This window comes from Puma concolor, chromosome B2, assembly GCF_028749965.1.
Source record: "Puma concolor isolate L17-30 chromosome B2, mPumCon1.1.hap2, whole genome shotgun sequence".
In the NCBI taxonomy this organism is placed as follows: Eukaryota; Metazoa; Chordata; class Mammalia; order Carnivora; family Felidae; genus Puma; species Puma concolor.
The window spans coordinates 65628632-65649456 of NC_141671.1; the positions used below are offsets into that span (position 1 = coordinate 65628632).

The 20825-nt window shown below is 37.3% G+C and overlaps 1 protein-coding gene across 2 annotated transcripts; it reads left to right on the forward strand.

Annotated features, from left to right (window-relative positions):
• Positions 1–416: 416 nt before the first annotated feature.
• Positions 417–20479, forward strand: OGFRL1 (opioid growth factor receptor like 1). Of its 2 annotated transcripts, none has more exons than XM_086707189.1 (7): positions 417–781; positions 5020–5106; positions 5257–5338; positions 8629–8707; positions 8804–8870; positions 8976–9121; positions 13455–20479. In XM_086707189.1, the coding sequence occupies exons 1-7, from the start codon at positions 542–544 to the stop codon at positions 14113–14115; spliced, it is 1362 nt and encodes a 453-aa protein (XP_086563315.1). In that variant the 5' UTR covers positions 417–541; the 3' UTR covers positions 14116–20479. The 2 variants fall into 2 exon arrangements, with proteins under 2 accessions (XP_086563315.1, XP_086563316.1); XM_086707190.1 differs by having other exon boundaries at positions 5260–5338.
• The last annotated feature ends 346 nt before the right edge of the window (positions 20480–20825 follow it).

The window sequence follows — 20825 nt, forward strand, 5'->3', positions numbered from 1 at the left end:
CCCGAGCTGGGCGGGACCACTCTTCCCGCTCAGCTGGGAGGAGCCCCAAGCTGGTTGCCCTGCCCGGGTAGGGGTGGAGAGGAGCGGGTGAACAGCAGCAGATCCCGATCCTTCCCTGGAGACGTCAAAGGCCCCGCGAAGGCAGGCCTTCCGGGGAGGTGGGGGGAAGGGGAAAGTGAGGTGTGTCCCCGGGGCTGAGGCTGTCAGCGCTCAGGCCAGGTGGGGGTGGGGAGAGTGGAGGCACTACGCTCCCCAGGGATCCGGGCCGGCGCCGGTTCCCGCGGGTGGGGAGAGGAAGGAACCAGATGGGCGGGTTCAAGCGTCGGCGGCGGCGGTCCCGGGGCCGCCGGCTCCTCCCCGCGAGTGTGCCTGTCTGCCGCTCGCCGCGCTGAGGCAGTGCGGTGGCGGGCGGGCCGAGGCTGCCGCCCAGCGCCCTGGCCGCGGCCATGCCCGGGCCCTAGCGCGCCTGCCGCAGCCCGCGCCCCGCGCCCCGTCCCGCGCTCCGCAGCCCGCCAGCCCCGCGCCCGCCGCCGCCTCTTCAATGGGCAACCTGCTCGGCGGGGTCAGCTTCCGCGAGCCCACCACCGTGGAGGACTGCGACTCCACCTGGCAGACGGACTCGGAACCCGAGCCCGAGGAGCCCGGGCCGGGCGGCGGCGGCGGCGGCGAGGGCCCGGGGCAGGAGCCCGAGCAGCCTGCGCAGCCCCCGGAGCGAGCGGGCGGGCGGCCCCGCGCCAGCCCCGCGCCGGACGGAGACGCCGAGGCGGCGGGCGCCGAGCAGGTACGCGGCCCCGCGGTGGCCTCGGGCCGGGCCGGGCCGGGGCGCCCCTGCCCCGGGAGGAAGGACGTCGCCGGGGGCCGGAGCAAACGCCGAGCGACCCCTGCACACGGAGGGCAGGGGCGCCGGCGGCTGGCGGTCCTTTGCGGCCAGACCCCTCCGCGCCGGCCGCCGTCCCGCAGCCTCGCGGACCTGGGGGCCTGCGGTGCCGGAGCCTTTCGCTGCCGGCCTGGGGCCTGACCGCGAGCACTGCGAGAAAGTCCCTGAGGGCAGAACCCAACTTGAATGGGTGTTTTCTTTGCCTCTGCGGCGCAGCTGGGTGCTGCGAAGGTGGGGTGGGAGGAACCTGTCTAAAAATAGAGGATTGTGAAAACCGGTCTAGTGCGTGTCATTGGGAAAAATTACCCAGAATAAGGTGGGACTGCAAGTGAGGAGCAGCGAGCACCCTCCCCTACCGTGGGGTTTACAGCCATTCAGAGTAGGGTAGGAGACCCCCATCCGAAGTTAAAACGCCCTAAGTAAGGCCTTTCAACTGAGGAGTTCAGGGCACTCTGCAGAACTCTTGTATCACCCAGAGACTTGTTGATCCAACTGTCCTTAAATCATTTGGCTAATACAGTTTGCAGGAGAGGTTAGTAAATAGTTAAATATTCCCTATTAACCTCTGACGGACTGAAAATAATTCAGAAAACTTTAGAAAGGGGGAACTGTGTAGCCAGCCCTCTGGAGAAGTGCGCATCCTGGAGGTATGTTAAGGTTTGTGGTTCTGCATTAGGCCCTCCTCTTTATAGCTAGGGGGAAATGAGAGTGAAAAAAAAAAAAAAAAAAAATGGAGCCCAAAGTCAAATATGACCACTGGTTGCTTGACTGGAGTAGAGGAGTCACCACCTAAATATTACAGCCAAGGCTGCCTCCTTCATCTGGATGATCATCTCTGTTTAGGTGAGGAGGAGACAAAGTCTTAGTGCAGGCTCTATGCTAAACACGTTGTTTTAGTCACCTGCGATTTCGGGGGTTGGGTGGGAGTTGCTGTTTTTAATCCCCATTTTAGACAAACCTGAGGCTTAGAGAGTAGAAGCTTGCCCAAGAATACTCAGGGAGAGAATGATGCAAACCCAAGTATGTCTGTGACCAATGTACAACCTTTAACCTGTCAATATCGTGCGGATCCCCATGCCCCTTGTGCTCTGGATTGCTGATGGGTCATTTTGAATTGCAAATTCAACCCTCAAAAAGTATTAGAGGCTAGGTTCCAGTTTTTCTCTTTCTCTTGTCTCCCAATTAAGTAACCTTCTCAAAGAAGTCTGGGCTATCAAAAAATTCCAGCCCAGATTCAATCCAGCTAACCAGGTCCCTCTGTATAAAACAGTTTCATAATTAATGTTTCAGTTAATTGTGACCCCAGAAAATGGTAGACCACAGCAGCCCTCCCTTTTCCCCTTTAGTGATTTATTTTTGTTAGTGTCACCATTTAACTTCTTTTAAAAATCTCCTTTTTATTTTTGCTTTTGTTCCCTCTCCCAATAGTCATTTGCAAGTACTACTGGACCTACTTTTAGAATATATCCCAGTCTGACTACTTCTTACCTCCTAGGAATACCTGCTGTATTCCTAGTTCAAGTGAATATTTAACAAATGATGGCGCCAATAAGTAAGATGAGTAAGTCTAGGGAAAAAGCATCATCAGAGGTTAAATTAAGAATTCCCCTGAATTTTATATCCACTTGGACGTCTAAGTGGAGTTCTTAACTATATCGATGAATGGAGCCTTAGTCCAGAACTGCAGTCATCAGTCTGTTGGTGGTGTGGAAAGTCAGGGGAGATATGTGGTCATTAAGGAGTGATGAGGAATAAGGACTAAACCCTGGGCACTCCTCAATTTGGAACCTATGCAGAAGAGGAGGAGCTAAAGAGAAGGCTGACAAGGGACAACCAATGAGATAGGAAGAAACCAGTAGAGGTGTGACATCTGACAGTGTTGCAGGAAGGAGGAAGATATTTCACGGGCCCAGTGCTGCTGGGAGGTTGCCTGAGTTGAGCACTGAGAAATGGTTTGGTAAAATGGAGATTAGTTAGTGACATTGAAAGAGCCATTTTGATGGAATGCTGAGGATGAAAACCTGATTGGGGTGTGTCATGGGAGAAGAGGAGGAGATAGGGGTTATGCACAATTGTTTGGTGATGTTTTATCAAAACAGGAAGCAGAGCTATGGCTCTGTATTTGAAGGGAGATTTGGGTCAAGGAAGATTGTATATGTTTAAGCTTAGAAATTGTACACATATGTCTGCTGAGGGGAATGATCCAGAAGAGTCTAGGGAAAAAGCATCATCAGAGGTTAAATTAAGAATTCCCCTGAATTTTATATCCTCTTGGACGTCTAAGTGGAGTTCTTAACTATATCGATGAATGGAGCCTTAGTCCAGAACTGCAGTCATCAGTCTGTTGGTGGTGTGAGAAATTTTGATGATGCAGGGAATAGGAACAATATATTAAGGAACAAAATCCTTGACTGGGCAGGTGAGAGGGGAAAGGGTAGAGATTCCAAAAGGAGCAGAAGCTGGAGGAACAAAGACAGATGCTTGCAGGTTGGTACATTTAGAGGTTGGAGGATGCAATCATTCTCATAATAATCTGGAGAAATAGGTAGGGCATGAGTCATTATCTTTGTTTCACAGATAATAAAACGAAGATTCAGGTAAGTGGTTGGCTTAAGGCCTCACAAATAAGTAACAGAGTTAAGACAGCCCAAGTCTTGGGCTGTTGACATTATACCCAGGTTTCTATAATGCTCCTTCACTTTTAGTGGAGCTGAAATGGATTCATGCCTAATTAGTTGGACTTGCAGCCCAGAGCCTGGAATTCCACATCCTGTGCTGTCACTGAGCTCGAGGGCCTTGTTGAACTTCTCTAAGGCTGGGTTACCTTGTTTCTAAGAGGGAAACACTAATATCTGCCATCCAGGTGTGTCGTAAAAATCAAGTGAAATAATATACATGTAAGTGCTTTGTAAATGGGAAAAGTGCTTTCTGTACAAATGTAAGATGATGATTCATATGGTTGTAGCTCAGGCTAAATAGATTCAGAAACTTGCTAGGCAGAGCTATTTTGAAACGTGTGGCAAGGACCAGAATTTAAGCTTTTCCTTGCTTATGTAACATGACAGAGTAGCTAATGTTAAACATCAGAGGATTTGGTGTTAAAGTAAGTATCTCTATACTTGTAGTAATAGTGAGAATCACACCACTTGAAAAATGTGTGAAAATTGCTTGGAGGATGCTAATCTGTCAATACAGATGGGGGTGGGGGATGATGAGAAAGGGATTTGGGAGGTGAAGCTCTTAATGAATATTCAGACCTAAACATTGTCTTCTGTTTCATTATTGTTATCTGTCTTATTGTCCTGGATGACATGGGACACAAAACACTTTCTTAATGCATTATAACAATACCTATAGTTAGAGAACTTAAATCCATTATATTGACCTGTATCTTATACTTTTAAAATCATTATGGTGGTGAGAATTTTTATAAGTTAAATAGTATGGATGAACTACCACACATAAATTACTACAATCCGAAGTTCATTCCATTTGAGAGCTTTTACTGCTTTGTGTATATATATTATAAATTTGCTGATTTATGTCACATAGTGTTATCACTGGATTAACAGATTATTCATGCCTTTGTATACTTGTTATGGTGCAATAAAGGATGGAGTTTAGAAAGCTATTTAGGTTGTTTTAAAAATCCCCTTTCCCTTTCATGAGTATTATTTGCCTTTAAGTTCAGCTAAATGTTGCAAATCAATGATAATTTTCTTTGTAGAATTTATTTTCTTAACAATTTTTTAATATTGTGTATTCAAAAATAATTTTGGTCATAGAATCACTTGTGTAACCTCTGGTAAGGTAAATGTCTTAAATTCATTTTGAGTTCTATTTCTAATGAGTATTACTCTAGAACATTTGGCCTCCATAGGCTTTTGGTGAATAGTATCGTTTTTTATTTAGTAAAACATTTTAGGACAAATGTTATTGGGTTCAAATCAGGCAAATAGAATGCCAACAAATGTTGCTAGTAGGCATCATTAAAAGCAAATGTATAATATTGTCATTATTCTGAACAGCTCGACACTTTTCAGGCTTTCCATATGGATGCTCATTATTTTAGGTGTTCTAGAAATTTCTCAGTGAAATTATTGTGCTTCAACATGTAAATGGAATTTTACTTTTCATTTTAGGGTGGTGATTCCACTGAAGCAACTGCCAAACCAAAGAGAAGCTTTTATGCTGCGAGGGATTTGTACAAATACCGACATCAGTACCCAGTAAGAGTATAGAATGTTTTTTCTACAATGTAAAATATTTCCCTTCTGTTTTTGTTATTTTGTGGTGCTAGTGAGCAAACATGCAAGAAGGGTCCTTGTGCCTTTTTTATATGTCCATATGCTGGAGATTGATGCATTTTTTTCCTTTAGCAGAACTTCAAAGATATCCGATATCAAAATGACTTGAGCAATCTTCGTTTTTATAAGAATAAAATTCCTTTTAAGCCAGATGGTGAGTAATCTGCTACCTTGGTAAAAAGCAAATGTTACATAATAACATACACCTAGTTATTCTTTGTTTATTCTGTGGTCAGTACATTCTTAATGCATTTGTTCATTGGTTGGCTTTACTTTGCTATGTAGTCTAAGGTGTCCCCAAAGCCCTAGACCCTAGACTTGTGAACTTCCACTTGGCAAATTCTAGAGGAATAACTGTGGATTAGCAATACTTTCCCACCATTTGTTCACAGGGGCTATTGTCTTAAAGGTAGTGGGGGCCACTTTTGTGAGAGGGAAAGAGATGAAATTTGTAGAATCATAAAATACTAGATTATTAAGAAACCTTAGAGGAGATCAGATTAATCTTCCTTATTTTATTTTATTTTATTTTATTTTATTTTATTTTATTTTATTTTATTTTACTTTATTTTATTTTATTTTTTTAATCTTCCTTATTTTAAAGATGAGGTCACTGGGTCTTAAAGCTTGAATGACTGACTTGTCTGGTCACTCGATTATAGGGTTGGGTCTAGGATCCACAGTTCAGTATTTTTTTTACTATGCCATATCCCCAAATTATTTAGAACATAATTGAAAAGTAATATTTGTATTAGAATGATCTTTCCTGTTGATTTTTAGATTCAGGGGTCAGGGGGTCCTGGCAGTCTCAGTTCACTGTTCCAATATCCTGGGAAGGGAACTACAGAAACACTACATCTCCATTCAACCCTGCCAAATAAACGGCCTCCTCCTTCACAATTCTACAATTACCCTTGTAAGATCTTTTCTAAGATTCTCTCCCTATAGGGAGAGGATGCATCCACTATGGTAATATGCATATTTCACCAAAGTACCATGCTGTGGTTCATGATGGACATCCTAATTTTATCCAGGTCAAACCAGCAAAGTTGGCTTTTCTCCTTGCCCTTATCTCTGTGAAGTGACCAGATGGCCCTGGCTTCTGCTCTTTGCTCTTAGTGGAATCTGAGCCAAATCCGCAGCCAAGTGAATCAGGGAATGAGGGTCATAGATTGCAAAGCTTTCCAAGTAGCCGGACTGTGTATTCTTTGGTGAACAAACTGGATGAGGGCTGTCTGAAGGGTGGATGGCATGTTGGGAGGAGGAATTCCCTGTACTGTGCACTGAGAGATGCACCAGTTAGGAGTTAGGACTTAAGAACATTGCTCCAATGGCCAAATCCACTGGTCTTTAATTAATTTAATGTTAATTAAAGTGTCCCAAAAGTTTGCTCAGACTTGGGAGGAAACCTCTGGATAAAAGTGTTCTGTTGTATTTACTAATGATAAAAACACACTGTTTTATTTACTAATTGAAATAATATTAATTAAATTATTAGGGCTTTTTAGGACCTGGGGCAAGAAAACCTTCAGAAGAAATGCAATGATTGTTAATTTGACTCTGATTTGAATTTAATAAAATTCACCTAAAGTAATGCCTTCAAATATTAAAAACATTGAACATGAGAGTACTTAACTGAATTATTTTTGTATTTCTAGTAGTGATTTATTTTTGAGGTAGTAATTTAAAGTAATAAATTCAAACACTGTTATTAATTTTTTGTAATTTTTATCACAAAATTTATTTTGAAATCATGTAAGGTTGGTGGGAGTCAGGAGTTTTATCTAAGGTCACATAGAATGTGTTCTAGTTTATTATATAAATTACACCAACTCACACAATTTCCTATCGTGTGGGTGTATCCACACACATACACATACACTTGCCAATAAGCGTAAGCCTGCAGTGATGTATTTTACTTGTGTAAGTAGGTGGAGGGGTAGTTGGAAGGGAGATTATGGAGGTAAATAGTTTTAAATTGCTGATAAAGCCAATAGTATGATTCAAAAACAACTTTTTACTCAGCCTTCCAAGAGTAGGCCTCAACTACAAACTGATGATCTCTGGAAGAAACAAGAATGAGATGAGTTATATTTAGAGAAATATTTTGTGTTTTGTTTTTTTTTTTCCTTAAAATTGACTAATTGGCCACATAGTCAATTGTGAGGACATAGACAGAATTTGAGAAGCAGGAGGATTTTGTTATACAGTTGACCCTTGAGCAGTATAGGGGTTATGGATGCCAACCCCTGTGCAGTCAAATATCCGTGTGTAACTTTTGACTCCCCAAAACTTAACTGCTGATAGCCTACTGTTGACTTTAAGCCTTACCAATAGCATAAACACTTGATTAATGCATATTTTGTTATGTGATATGCATTATATACTGTATTCTTACAATACAGTTCAAACCCATGTTGTTCAGGGTCAACTGTAATAAGTTCTTATGAGGAAACAATAAAATGTGGTGAAGAGGACTTACTTTTTGGAAACAGAAAGACCTGTGTTCTATTCCTACATTTAGTCTTTTGTTAGTGTGTGACTTTGAACAAATCACATAATGTCCTCATTAGTAAAATGGGGATAATAGTACTGGTTTGGGAGAGTTCTGTGGAGAGTAAGCTGGATGATATATACTGTATGTAATTTGGGTCCTTTTTCTTCCATTTTTCCTTCTTCCCTTCTCTTTTCTCTCACCTTTCTTTTATTCCTTTTTTTTTTTTTTTTTTCCTGGCCTACATTCCTTTTTTTTTTTTTTTTTTTTGCCTACATTCCATTTTGATCCCGTCTTGTTTTTAAAGAACTGTATGACCATCTAGGGCAGGGGTTGGCAAACTTTTTCTGTACAAGACCAGGTAGTAAATATTTTCAGGTGTGTGGGCCATTAGTCTTTATTGCAACTACTCAACTCTACTATTGTAGTGTAAAATATATAAATGTGAATGTGCATGGCTGTGTTCCAATAAAACTTTATAAAACAGATGGCAGACCGTACTTTGTCAGCCTCTGCTTTAGAGTAACACTGATAGACTTTCTGTGATTTGTGGTGCCACTGATTTTTTAAAAATTAGGCTTATTACATAACTGAGCATATGGCATAAGGTATTTTTCTTTTGAAAGCATTATTCCTTGGTGGCTCGGTCGGTTAAGCATCTGACTCTGGATTTTGGCTCAGGTCATGATCTCACAGTTCCTGGGATGCCCCACATTGAGCTCTGTGCTGACAGAGCAAAGCCTGCTTGGGATTCTCTCTCTCCCTCTCTCTGTCCCTCCCCCACTTGCACTGTCTTTCTGAAAATAAATAAATAAACATTTTTTAAAAACAGTATTTTCACATGCTATAATTACATTTCAGAGGTTTTAATATAAAGATTGATTAAATATTAAAATGTCATCAACAGTGTCTTAAATGTCTGGCTCATTTTCTAAATGTTTACTGTCTAGGTGTTTACATTGAAGAAGTTCTAAATAAGTGGAAAGGAGATTATGAAAAGCTGGAGCACAACCACACTTACATTCAATGGTCAGTTACATTTATGTATCTTGAACCATGTCCTATTTAATCATGTATGTTTTTCAGATAGCATTAATATAATAATATTATTTTTCTAAAAAATAGGCTTTTCCCCCTGAGAGAACAAGGCTTGAATTTTTATGCTAAAGAATTAACTACATATGAAATTGAGGTAACGCAAGCTCATTTCATTTTATATGCGATTACCAAATAATATTGCTGTTTATTGTCCTGGTAACTATTGAATCATTTCAGCTGACTTTTTTCTCCCCCTTAGGAATTCAAAAAAACGAAAGAAGCAATTAAAAGATTCCTCCTGGCTTATAAGATGATGTTAGAATTTTTTGGAATAAAACTGGTTGATAAAACTGGAAATGTTGCTCGTGCTGTTAACTGGCAGGAAAGATTTCAGCATCTGAATGAGTAAGTAAAGCCCCAATGGCACACCAGGGGCCAGCATGTTATCTTTTCTTGGTTAGAATTCTCCGTGGAACATAGGAACAGCTAACTAGTAGATGGACCCAGGAATCTGAATTCAAAAGCTAGTCTGAAATGCATTTTATACCTTGTCCCATCTAAAGCACAACAAAATAGCTATAAGAAAGAGTGAAATTCCAGGTAGAAATAAGGCCATTCTGCTTCACAGCTGTTTCTTCCTGAAACCTCTCTACTGCCCAAAGCCAAGTGTGGCCTCTCTCCCTCTTTATAGCATGTATCTTGGCATTTGTACTTATTTTGTGTATGCATTTTTCCAGCTCCCCTCGGCTAGGCTGTGAGCTTCTTGTGGCACAGTCTGTTCCTCAAGCATGGTACCTTCTTAGACTAAATCTATAAATGAAGCCTATGACATAAAAAAAATCATTTTATAAGAAGGAAATGGGCTTGTACATTTCTAAAAAAGGGGGAAAATTAGAATCGTCATTATTTAAGTAAAAACAAAAGCCCATTTTTGCTTAATAAATCCTAAAATCTGTGAAGAGAATTTTAACATAGTTTATTTGGAATTGATTTGCTGGGTTTTTTTTTTTTTTTTTTTTGCCTGGATATTTATAACTTTCATTAATACTTATACCCAGAGTTTATTTTTCTTAGTATTTTCTTTGTATGCAAACTGAATTTTTTTCATTTTAATTATAGGGTGGCTTATGAATGCTGGACCATAAAACCAGCAGCTTTAAAGCATTTTTTTTAAGCACATTATAATTAGCCGAACTGGGCAAGTACTAAGAGAAAAAAAAAAAAAGCTAACCTAAGAAATTTTTCTTTGCTGAAAACAGTTTTGAGCATCAATTAACTGAATTTTTTGGTGTTTTTCTAGAACTTTCATCTTGCTTTGCTAAAATGAGTATAAGTATTAATGTTTAAGCCTTCTTTTTACTTTATTAGTTATAATCAACACTATTAAAATGGTAGCTTGTACTAAAACACTGAAGATATGGGCGTAAAGCTTTATGATCCTGACTAGAAGACCCATTAACTCATAACTCAAGTTAAATTTGATATATATAGGGCACTTATAGCAGAAGTATATTATGCCTCTGCCTAAGCAATGCGGGTCGCTGTCTTTGCACAGAATTTCTAAGCACTTAATGTCCCACTGTCAATGAAAGCTGTATGCAAATAGCCTATTGACATGTAGGATGGTAAACTTTTATTTTAGAGCATCTCCATCCCCAACTTGTTAATTTTGGTTGGAATAGAAATCTTGTTTAGTAACTGTTTGTTGAATGAATAAACACTGAACAAAATAACATTTGCCAGCTTAAATCCTCCTTGGGGTTTTATTTTCAGATCCTCTAACTGACAGTTGGAAACAGAACCCTTCTGAAGGTTTTAATTAAAATGATCTCCTGGCTTGGGTCAGGGGAAAGGAGCCTGAATTAACTGTCATATTCCCTTTGCCTCATTCAGATCCTTTTCTTTCTGCCACCCACTGTCTCTCGTTTTTCTTTCCCTGGGTGTTGCACAGAGCTTTTATTTGTGTTTTAATCTGTATGACATCTTGAGTTTTTTAGAGTAGGCAGGAAACTCAATATATTTATAGTAGCCCAGCGGACCAAAAAAAAACTGAATGAAAGTGAAATGAAATAATGTTCAGTGAACAAGTGACCATGACTAAAAGAAGTGAAATATTTTTGAAATGAGAATACAAACATATAGACCAACCACTAAGCTGTATTTCCAGTTTTATTTGTAATCACCTTAGATTACTGAGCCATATTTTAGACCCTGGAATTGCTTCTAACTTTTATCTCATGTCTCCTGGTTCTTGCCTTTTGTGTATTCTCTCTTCACCTACCTAGTCTTCCTGACTTTTTCAGGGCAATTTACTGCCCTTACTTCTGTTGGGAAGCCCAGCTTCTCCCTTTTATCTGCTTTGCAACCCCAGAGGCTGCTTACAATATTGGGTGGGTTTCAGCTGGTGTCCTCTCTTCCTTTTTGTCTTCATTTGCGAAATTTATTTCAAATCATACTGACACACTCAATTTCTTTCTTGTACAATTTTGTTCCATAGTCCTGATTTTCATTCTCTTGAACTCAGTGTAAATATTGGGTTGTTGTGTACATATTTTATGTAATGTAAATATTTTAAATTGAAGAGTGCATAGATACAGATAAATGTGTACAGAAATTTTATCTTGGTCATTCGTCTTCGACTGGATGTTTGCAATTGAGCTGGTTGCAAACATAGACAATTTTGTTGGATTATATAACTCATCTTTGGAATTTTTTAGAAAAATGTTCCCTCGCTTTTCCATGTATCTCTTTTTCATAGATTTATGAAGCAGATGTTGCTTAAGTTTTTGGAGAGTATATACCCCATACTAACCTAACACTAAGTCATCTCTGCTATTAATGGCAGATTGTCTTAACCTCATTCAAATTTGTGTTGTCTCAGAAGACTCTTAACTTCTCCACTATTAAAAAATATAGATTCATGAGGCTGAAATATATCTCTGCTGTGTTTTACCTTTTGGCCTCAAAGAGTTGAATATTAAGATAATACTTTTGTAGGAAACATCCAGAAGAATGGGGATGATAAAAACTGCCAGACTTGTCTTTTTCAGTGTTTATCTATCCTGACTCATTAAGAATTTTGTTTTGTCCAGACAAACTTTATTATTAAAATGTAAGGCTATAGAACCACCCCCTTTTGTCCCTCAAGTAATTTAACATCCTTCTTCACCCTTCCCAAATAATTAGCTAGTTATTTATAAGCGAAATGCTGTAAGTACTTCTGGAAACCAAAGCAGGTATATGCATTGCTTGTATAAAGTTCAATGTCTGATGTATAAAACAGATTTTAGGAAGTTAGAAATAAGTGGTTGTTATAGTTGCGTGTCAATATTGGGTAAATAAATACCTGAGCTGCTGATGGCACATGATTAATATGTGTAGCTGAAGATTCTTTTAGGATGTGGCCAGGTATTTGTAAATGAGGCAACTATTGGCCCAGTGATGTAGGGTAGGTATATTATGAATTGTGATAGATAAGCTTGAAAAGCATTCATCTGATAACGGCCTTAGTTTGAGGACAGAGAAGAAGCTTGTGCAATTTGGGGAAAAAGGCATCTTGGGAGTCTATGCCATTAGAAGCAAAATTTAAAATTCTCCGGGAAAAAGAAGGAGAGAGAAGGCATGGATGGAAGACAATTAGGTAATTAAGTGGGGATAGGTACATATATGGTGGTCCTTAGTACCAGATTTAAATAATAGCAATAATATTGATTTTAAATAGTATCTAATATTTTTTAAGTTCTACATGCCCTGAACATGTCTCAACTCATTTTATTCTTCTAAAAGTCCATTGAAATATTGGCCATTTCCCCTACTTTACAGGTGAGCATATTGAGTCAGAAGAAGACACCATAATTTCTTTTTTTTTTTTTTTTTTTTTTTTTTTTTTTAATTTTTTTTTTTTCAACGTTTATTTATTTTTGGGACAGAGAGAGACAGAGCATGAACGGGGGAGGAGCAGAGAGAGGGAGACACAGAATCGGAAACAGGCTCCAGGCTCTGAGCCATCAGCCCAGAGCCTGACGCGGGGCTCGAACTCACGGACCGCGAGATCGTGACCTAGCTGAAGTCGGACGCTTAACCGACTGCGCCACCCAGGCGCCCCCACCATAATTTCTTATAGCTGTATGTGGCAGAGCCATGGTATAAACTCCAGGTCTGACTTCAGAGCCCATGCTGTTAACTGTGTTCTGCTAAATTAGTCAGTTTTGCAGCCTTTGTCAGAATTGTTCCAGTAAAGTAGAGTGGATTTCGTTGCTTACCTTATGACTTGCCCAGTGTGGTGGATTTTTCTGACACTCTAAATCATACCTTCAGCTGATAGCTGATGTTGCATTCATGTTTGGGACTAGTTACCTGTGGTGGGCACGGTACAGCAGGCGTCGTTGCAAATAAATGCTCTAGTAGATCACATCCTCAGTGTATTTAACATTAAACAACAATTCAACATGAGTGGGAATAAATTTTAGACCTAAATATCTCTCAAATATGAAGAAACAAGAGGAATTTATATTTCACATTTGAATTTCACATAGATTGGCATTACATTGAAGTATAAGAGTTTAATAACTTCTAATTTATCCTTCTTATGGTGTCTAATATGACTTTCACTAAAATTGTAATGCATATTTCCATGGCTTACAGTTCCATTAAAAATGATTTTTCTAATACTTTTTATTCCCCTACTTTCCCTCACCTGATTTCCCCGCTACATTTTTTGTTCAATCCTCTCTTCCAGGTCCCAGCACAACTATTTACGAATCACTCGTATTCTCAAAAGCCTTGGTGAGCTTGGATATGAAAGTTTTAAATCTCCTCTTGTAAAATTTATTCTTCATGAAGCTCTTGTAGAAAACACTATTCCCAATATTAAACAGAGTGCTCTGGAGTATTTTGTTTATACAATTAGAGACAGGAGAGAGAGGAGAAAGCTCCTACGGTTTGCCCAGAAACATTACACGCCTTCAGAGAATTTTATCTGGGGACCGCCAAGGAAAGAACAGTCAGAGGGAAGCAAAGCCCAGAAAATGCCTGCCCCTCCCACCTCTGGTCATATCAGTCAAACTTCTATGCACAAAAAATCCAAGGACTCTAAAAATTCCTCCTCAGCTATTCATTTGAATAGCAAAACAGCTGAAGAAAAAAAAGCGGCACCTGGAGGGGCTGGAGAAGAGGCAGACAGGCCTAGCACAGAGCCCAGCAGTGAAGCCACCAAGTCAAAGACAGAGGACGGTAATGCTGAAAATTCAAATTCTCAACTGGAAAAAGCAGTCAGCCATCCTACAGAGAGGAAGGAAATTGCAATTCCTCCTGAAAAAGATGAAGAGGGTGAAAATCACAACAAAGACTGTGAAAATCCTGGAAATACAGGCTCCCCTGATGATGTACCATTACAGTGAATTGTCAGAAAACCCGCAAACGTGTATAGGTAAGGGAGGAAAAACTGTACAATATATCCTGAAGAACAGAGGTCATTTCAAATTTTAGCTATCTGTTTGTAATTTCTGTTGTAAAGAGTTTGTTGTTGGTTTTTTATGTTGAATGATAATGAATTTAATAGTTAGTAAGAAGTTTTAAGCAGGACCCAATAAATGAATGTATTCTCTAACACTTTTAGGATGTGAGTTTCCAAGTTCTGTGCATAATAATTGCTTTTAAATTATTTTCAGTGTATGTGGAAATAATCATGTAGTATTTGATATATCAAATAAATTCTTTTGGGAGATTACGGTCTACATGAAGAAAATCAAGAGGATAAATTTCATTATTTTGCCACATAATTGCCCAATTTATGGATTCATAAAGCTGGGAAAACAAATTTAGCCGATTCAAATGTATTCAGAAAGTAATTTGGAATCTTCATTACAACACCTCAAGATGTTTCTTTTTAAATTCTGGTATGTGAAATGGATATTCTTAGGAAGCCATAATCACCCAGCCCATTTCTTGGGCTTTCCACTGTCCTTTCCTCTTTTCCTGTCTCTGCACTTGCCTTCATTTGCCGTCTTTGTAGGCCAGCATGTGCATTTCTAGGGTACATTCCAGTGATCCCCTGTACTGAAATTTAAATCAAACAGAGGGGCACTTTTAACTGTATGATATCAAGAATTTGCTTTTTTAAAATAATAAAAATGTTTTTCTATGTTAAATGCTTAAAAACAAATTTTGATGCAAAAGTCCAAGAAAAGGATTTTGCTTTTATGGCTGTTCCATATAAATTCGGTGCTTGTTTCTGAATGCAAATGACTAACGAATTCAAAAATAAGGAAAGAAAATACACATTTTTAAATAGCATGCTTCTTACACTGGTAACAAGGCAGTGGTCCCTAAAACCTTGACTATCTCAGTGTTCTGTGGGCTGTGAAATTAACAATATTGCTTAGTCCAGTGTATCTTTAAAAAAGAAAACAATTTGATGTATCTCTAAGTAGTCAAACCTTGAAATTCAGAACATTTAAAATTCTGTATTCTCAGTTTTAGCAAGCACTTATTGCGTTAATATTGGTTAAGAGTACGTAGTTTTACTTTCTGTAATATTATTACTAATGTTACACATCAGAAAATAATCACTGTGATGAGAACTTCAAAGCATACATACAAATATAGTTAAAGTAACTAATAGAAAAAAAATTCACTTTCATTTAGAGAAGAATTGGCAATTGTGTGTCTCTTGGGCTTTTAGATTCACTTTAACCCCCAGAGAATTTTTACTGTGTCTTCTTTGTTAGTCACATCATATCATCCTCTGTTAACCTTTATAATCGGGGGATTTCCAGCAGAGAATTTCTAGAAAATATACCAATTGTATGCCTTTAGAAGTATGATTTTATTGCTTTGAAGTTTACATGAAGCATCATAGTTGCTGAAACTTGAGTTTTTAATATATTATTAACCAAGTTGTATATCATATTCCAGTTATAAAACATCTTCTCATTTCTGGTTCCCAGAGTATCCGAGTTTTTGCTTTCTACTTTCTACAAAAGCAGAAACAATTCTGCTTTTGCATTTCAATTTCTTTTTTGTATGGGCCCTGTAATGTGCTGCTTATAGCAATGTCCCCATAGAGCTCAAAAAACAGTTTTACAGGGTAAGATGAGAGTAGTTGTTACATTGAGCTGAACTGTAGGAACATGATTAATTCAAAATATCTTAGCAATTTTGAATACATGAAAAAGTGTTCAGACTGCTTTCTAAGTGCAAAATATTTAAAATTTGTGACTAGATATTAAAATATTAATAAACAGTGGACAGAGACTAAAATAAATGGATATAATCTGAATTGCTTAGAAACTGTAGTGTATCAGAGCCCTTACAAATAAAAACACTTCATTCAACAATTTAACTTTTAGAATATTATTCCTAATTAGGGGTTTGATTAGATTGCAACAGTTAATTTGAGAATATTTAGTCTCAAGGGAAAAACTGCCTGGCCTACATTTATAAACAGTGGCCTTTTCCCAGAATGTTGTTTTTAAAATCCATATTCATATGTAACAGTATGATTCCTACATTTAATCTGCAAATAATTTATGAGAGAATTCCTCAGTGGAGAACAAATAAGAGGATGTCATTCCTTTTGCAGATAAAAATTATGTCTATAATTTTTTTCTATAAAGAATACTTTGTAAAATTAATAGTTTTTTAAATAATATCTATAGATACGTATTTATGTGGGTCTTAGATATGAAACAGCCTTCTGGGTTTGTCTCTAATGTTTTGTATTTTTAAAAACTACCATATGCTTGCAGAAATTTACTGAGAAGCTGTTTTAAAAATGCAGCGAAGCATGGCCAAATAGCTAGAAACATTATTGAATCTTTGCAAATATATAGACTTTATTGTTGTACCTTGGACTGTGAGGATATAAACATTGGCTATTGATAAAATATTTACTTGCATTTCATGGCAGATAGATGTTATATCGCTTGGTTAGTCTCGTACATTTCTAATATTTTGTGCTTTCATATCTCTAAGGAGATAATATATGTGAAAGTATTTTGAAATACTGTAAAGTGATATATAATTACAAGATATATTTCTGTACAGCAGAGAAAAAGTTTATAACATTAAGAATATTGTACCATTATACAGTTTCATGCTCAATCTCATAAGAACTCAAAAGAATCATGATAGAAGAGAAAATGTGTCTGCTTTTTCTAAATCAGGTCTAGTTCTCAGTTCAAAAATTATTTTGCATAGTTTTGTTTTGAATTTTGATTTTGAGACTACATTTTTCAGCTTCGAGGATAAAATAAAATATGCAACTCAGGAGTTACTAGAGAAGTTCTAAGATTTTTTTTGCTCAATATTAACAATGTAAACATGAAAATGTCGTTTCATATCTATCATAGTCATTTTGTTTCATATTTTATATAAAATTACCTACATTGCTTTTAGTTTTTATGCTTTAATCTGAGTGAAGATATGATCTGGTGAAAAAGGAAAAACAGTGCAATGTTACATCTGTTACTCTTTAAAAAGCCATTTTTGTAGGTAAACTCCCATATCAAGTGGTCAAAAACTGGTTGAGCTGATAGGGAATAGTTGGTTCATTGTATAAAGTTAAATTTCCCAAGTTTGTAATAGAGTTATGATTGGATTTATACTCTTGAGTAAATGGGCCTTTTTTTTTTTTTTTTTTTGTCTTTCTATAATTGAGGCTCCTCTAAAAGCTTTATTTTCTACCCTGAGAAAAGAAGGACATTCTTGATCTTACTTGATTATAGCTTCATCTATGGGTCTTTCATGCCTATTTGTGCTGAGTGGGGATCCTTTGTTATAGGAATGGTTTTGAAGATTTCTAATTTGTCTCCTGCTTAGAAAACTCCTCTTTGTTTTTTGGGCTATATGTGTTAAATAGAAGGTAGGCTGGAGTTAGACATGCTAGGATCGTTTCAAATGTAGGTAAGGTTATAGAGAACGATGATGGAGTCAATGTAGGATCTAGAAATTAGGAGTTACATATACTGACTTCTTTCAGCTTTGAATTCTGTAGTGTTTATTACATGAACAGATTTGTGTGGGTAATTTCTAGGGTGACAGTGAGTACTACCCTGCCTCCATCCCTGTTCTAGTTATCCAGCCCACCCAGCAGATTGTGTTCAGGGACAGACTGTGGTTTTAGAAATCCCTTATTATTGAAGTTAATAATAATATAGTTATAAATATGAATGCCTGGAGGTGTCCAGATGTGCCTTAACTAATATAGATGGTTTTCATTCAGAAGTTTAAATTTTTTACTCCATTGTAAAATCTTGCCATGAGGAACTTTCCAAACCATGAATATCAGTTATTTTAATGAACTTTCTTTGGTGCTTTTTCATTTTGGAGAAATTTCCCTTTGTGACAATAGTATTAGTTCATAAGGAGGTGTATTTGCCACAGTGTTCAACAGTGTGTTATGTTTGACAAAATGTATTTACAGTAATGTTAACTACGTTGTTACATTTACTTACGCTTTTGTTTGATTTTGCTACATGCTATGAATTTCATTTTAAACATTTCTCAGTTACTACAAGTAATATTTGTCTGTATTTTACTTCTTGTTCTTAGCTGCAGATGGATGTAGAAAATGGAATTCTATTAGAGAATTATTTAGAAGTTTAATTCCAGTAGATGGTTGGAGGAATCTGAAATTACTTTTCTTATTAAAAACATTTAAAAAACACTGTTTTTGCTTTTTTTCCTAGATTAGAATGTTATTTGTCATCTTTTTTCTTGATCTGTTGAGAATTATTGTTTTAGTTATTTGTGGGAAATAGCTTCTTAATGTTTCTTTCTTGAATTCAAGTTTTCATGTTAGAGAATACAATTAAGTGCTTTGTTTTATGGCTCATACTGTGCCAGGAAGTAGAGTGCAGAATGGGGAGTAAGAATCAGGTGAGCATCTTGGTAAAGTGGAGCCAACACTGGGTTCCAGTCTCTCCAAAGTCATTACAGATCCTCAGAGCCTCCTCTGGTTCAGAAGAGTGTTGAGCTTTCTTATCCCCGGCTTCTGAAGAGGGTGGGTTACCTTAGATTCTATACATAATTTTAATATGTTATCAATTTTCACAAAATATCTGTTATAATTTGCTACCATTTTGTAGTTAGGAAATTGTGAGCAATTGGACACTTGCTATGTAAATTGAATCTTTAGAACTATTTTGGGAAACATTGAAATACCATTTCCGCCCACCCTTCCTCCTAGTTCTTCAATCAAAGTTCTTTTAAGTTGTTCTTTCATAGATATATATTTAAAAGTTTTTATAAGATGACTCAGTGTACATTAAAAATGAAGTGAAAGTGAAAAGACGTTGATAATTTGTTAGGCTAAAAGACTCTTTTTAAACAAAGAATCCAAAACCTTATGAAAATATATTTAAGCTATGAAATTTATCATATTCTCGTTTTTAATTTATGGCAGAGTTTGTAGAACAGTTTATGTCAATCAGAGAGATTAGTTATATAATAATCTTGGTTCTAAGAAATGTCTAAGTCCTGTAGCCTTTGGTCAGATGAGCATTATTGTTTGTGGTGCTAATAGAAAATTTAGTTTCATGTGGAGAAAAGGAAAATACAAATGAAACAAAAGATTAGAGACAATAACAAGAAACCTACAACAGAAATAAAGAATAACCAATTCTAGGTTTGTACAAATGACACAATTATGGGAAGCAGATGAGGAAAGATCCATGAAAGCTTCATGGTAGGGATGTGATTTTGGAATTAGCTCTGTTTTTTTGTACATTAGGTGATCAAGGGATTGGCGGGCAAACAGAATCCCATTAATACTCCCATTTCAACCATGACTTCTTTCTACTCTACAGTAAACTGAAACCTTTCAGTAGACTGATAGAAGTAGGCAAATGATCAGATACCAAGTTTAATTTTTTTTTGCCAGTGTGTATCAATAGTTGGTGGTTTTACTAACAAATTGGGGGAGTGGCTGAGTTAAGACTCAGTAATGTGATTGTCTACACATGAAGTGACTATCGCCCATACGAGAGTTGACAATGTATTAATTGTCATTAATACAATCAAGGCATTACAATCAAGAGAAATAACTGAGAGCAAAGTGTTAGCTTCTCCCTTAATAAGCATTTTTTCCTTTTTATTAAAAGACCATTTACTTGTTTCTTATTTTATTATTTTATTAAAAGACTTACTTTATGAAAAGACCATTTCCTTATTTCTTAAGATATTGGCCTTTTGTTAGTATTACCTAAGAAGATAGATGGCCAACTGGGTCCAGGCACTATCTCACTTTGGAAACTATTGTGTCCTTTGTTTTTTCAGTCTTTCAAGAAAATGGGTATGATTCTTCAAAAGATGTGTGTTTTACTTCGCACATAAGCTCTGACTCTCCAGCAGCTGCTGGGTCTTCTCTGTGCCCTGTGTTCTACTGCAGTATGAATTACAGAATGCTGTGCATGTCTGTTAGTACCAATACCATGTGTATGTGGTAGGAGTTGTAACCAGTTTCTGGATCTGTATGGTACTATGAAACACTTGTTTTATAATTCTGTAATTGTATGGCAGTGTTATGCCAAAAATGTATAAAGAACAATAGTTTCCGTTGCTTACTGCTGTATTTTAAAATATTGTTTCTGAAATAATATATTTAGAGTTCCTTTAGAGTAATTATTTTTAAAAAACTATTGCCAAATATACATCCTGTAAAATGAATAAAAGCCACTTCATCTTGGTTAACATTTTAGCATTATGTTAGAGTACATTATATTGGTTTTGCATGATTAAAATATTTTTAAGTAGCTGGGAAAATGACTTGCTGTTTTTCTATGATTAGACATGTATTTTTATGATTATCAATGAGATCACCATTATTTCCTTTTATTTTGTAAAATAAATATTTTATTTTGAAGGGTGAAATCTTATTTACATATGAAGTTACTTTTGTTGCAAGATTTTGGAGGGCAGGTCACTTGTATGTGTAAATACTTAGATGTTTGTTTTATCTTTTTTGCTTTTCTCTAATGCAAAGTTCTAAAAGTATATTTAACACAGATAAATGAAAATAACTCATGGAGATGACATTTTTTGACTTAATAGGGCTAGTCTTTTTTTTTTTTTTTTTCAACGTTTTTATTTATTTTTGGGACAGAGAGAG

Bases quoted from the DNA above. Each gene is read 5' to 3' on its own strand.
- OGFRL1 (XM_086707189.1), top strand. From the start codon at position 542: ATGGGCAACCTGCTCGGCGGGGTCAGCTTCCGCGAGCCCACCACCGTG. The intron at 5,339-8,628 runs GTGAGTAATCTG...TTTACTGTCTAG, and splicing joins AATTCCTTTTAAGCCAGATG to GTGTTTACATTGAAGAAGTT. The intron at 8,708-8,803 runs GTCAGTTACATT...TCTAAAAAATAG, and splicing joins AACCACACTTACATTCAATG to GCTTTTCCCCCTGAGAGAAC.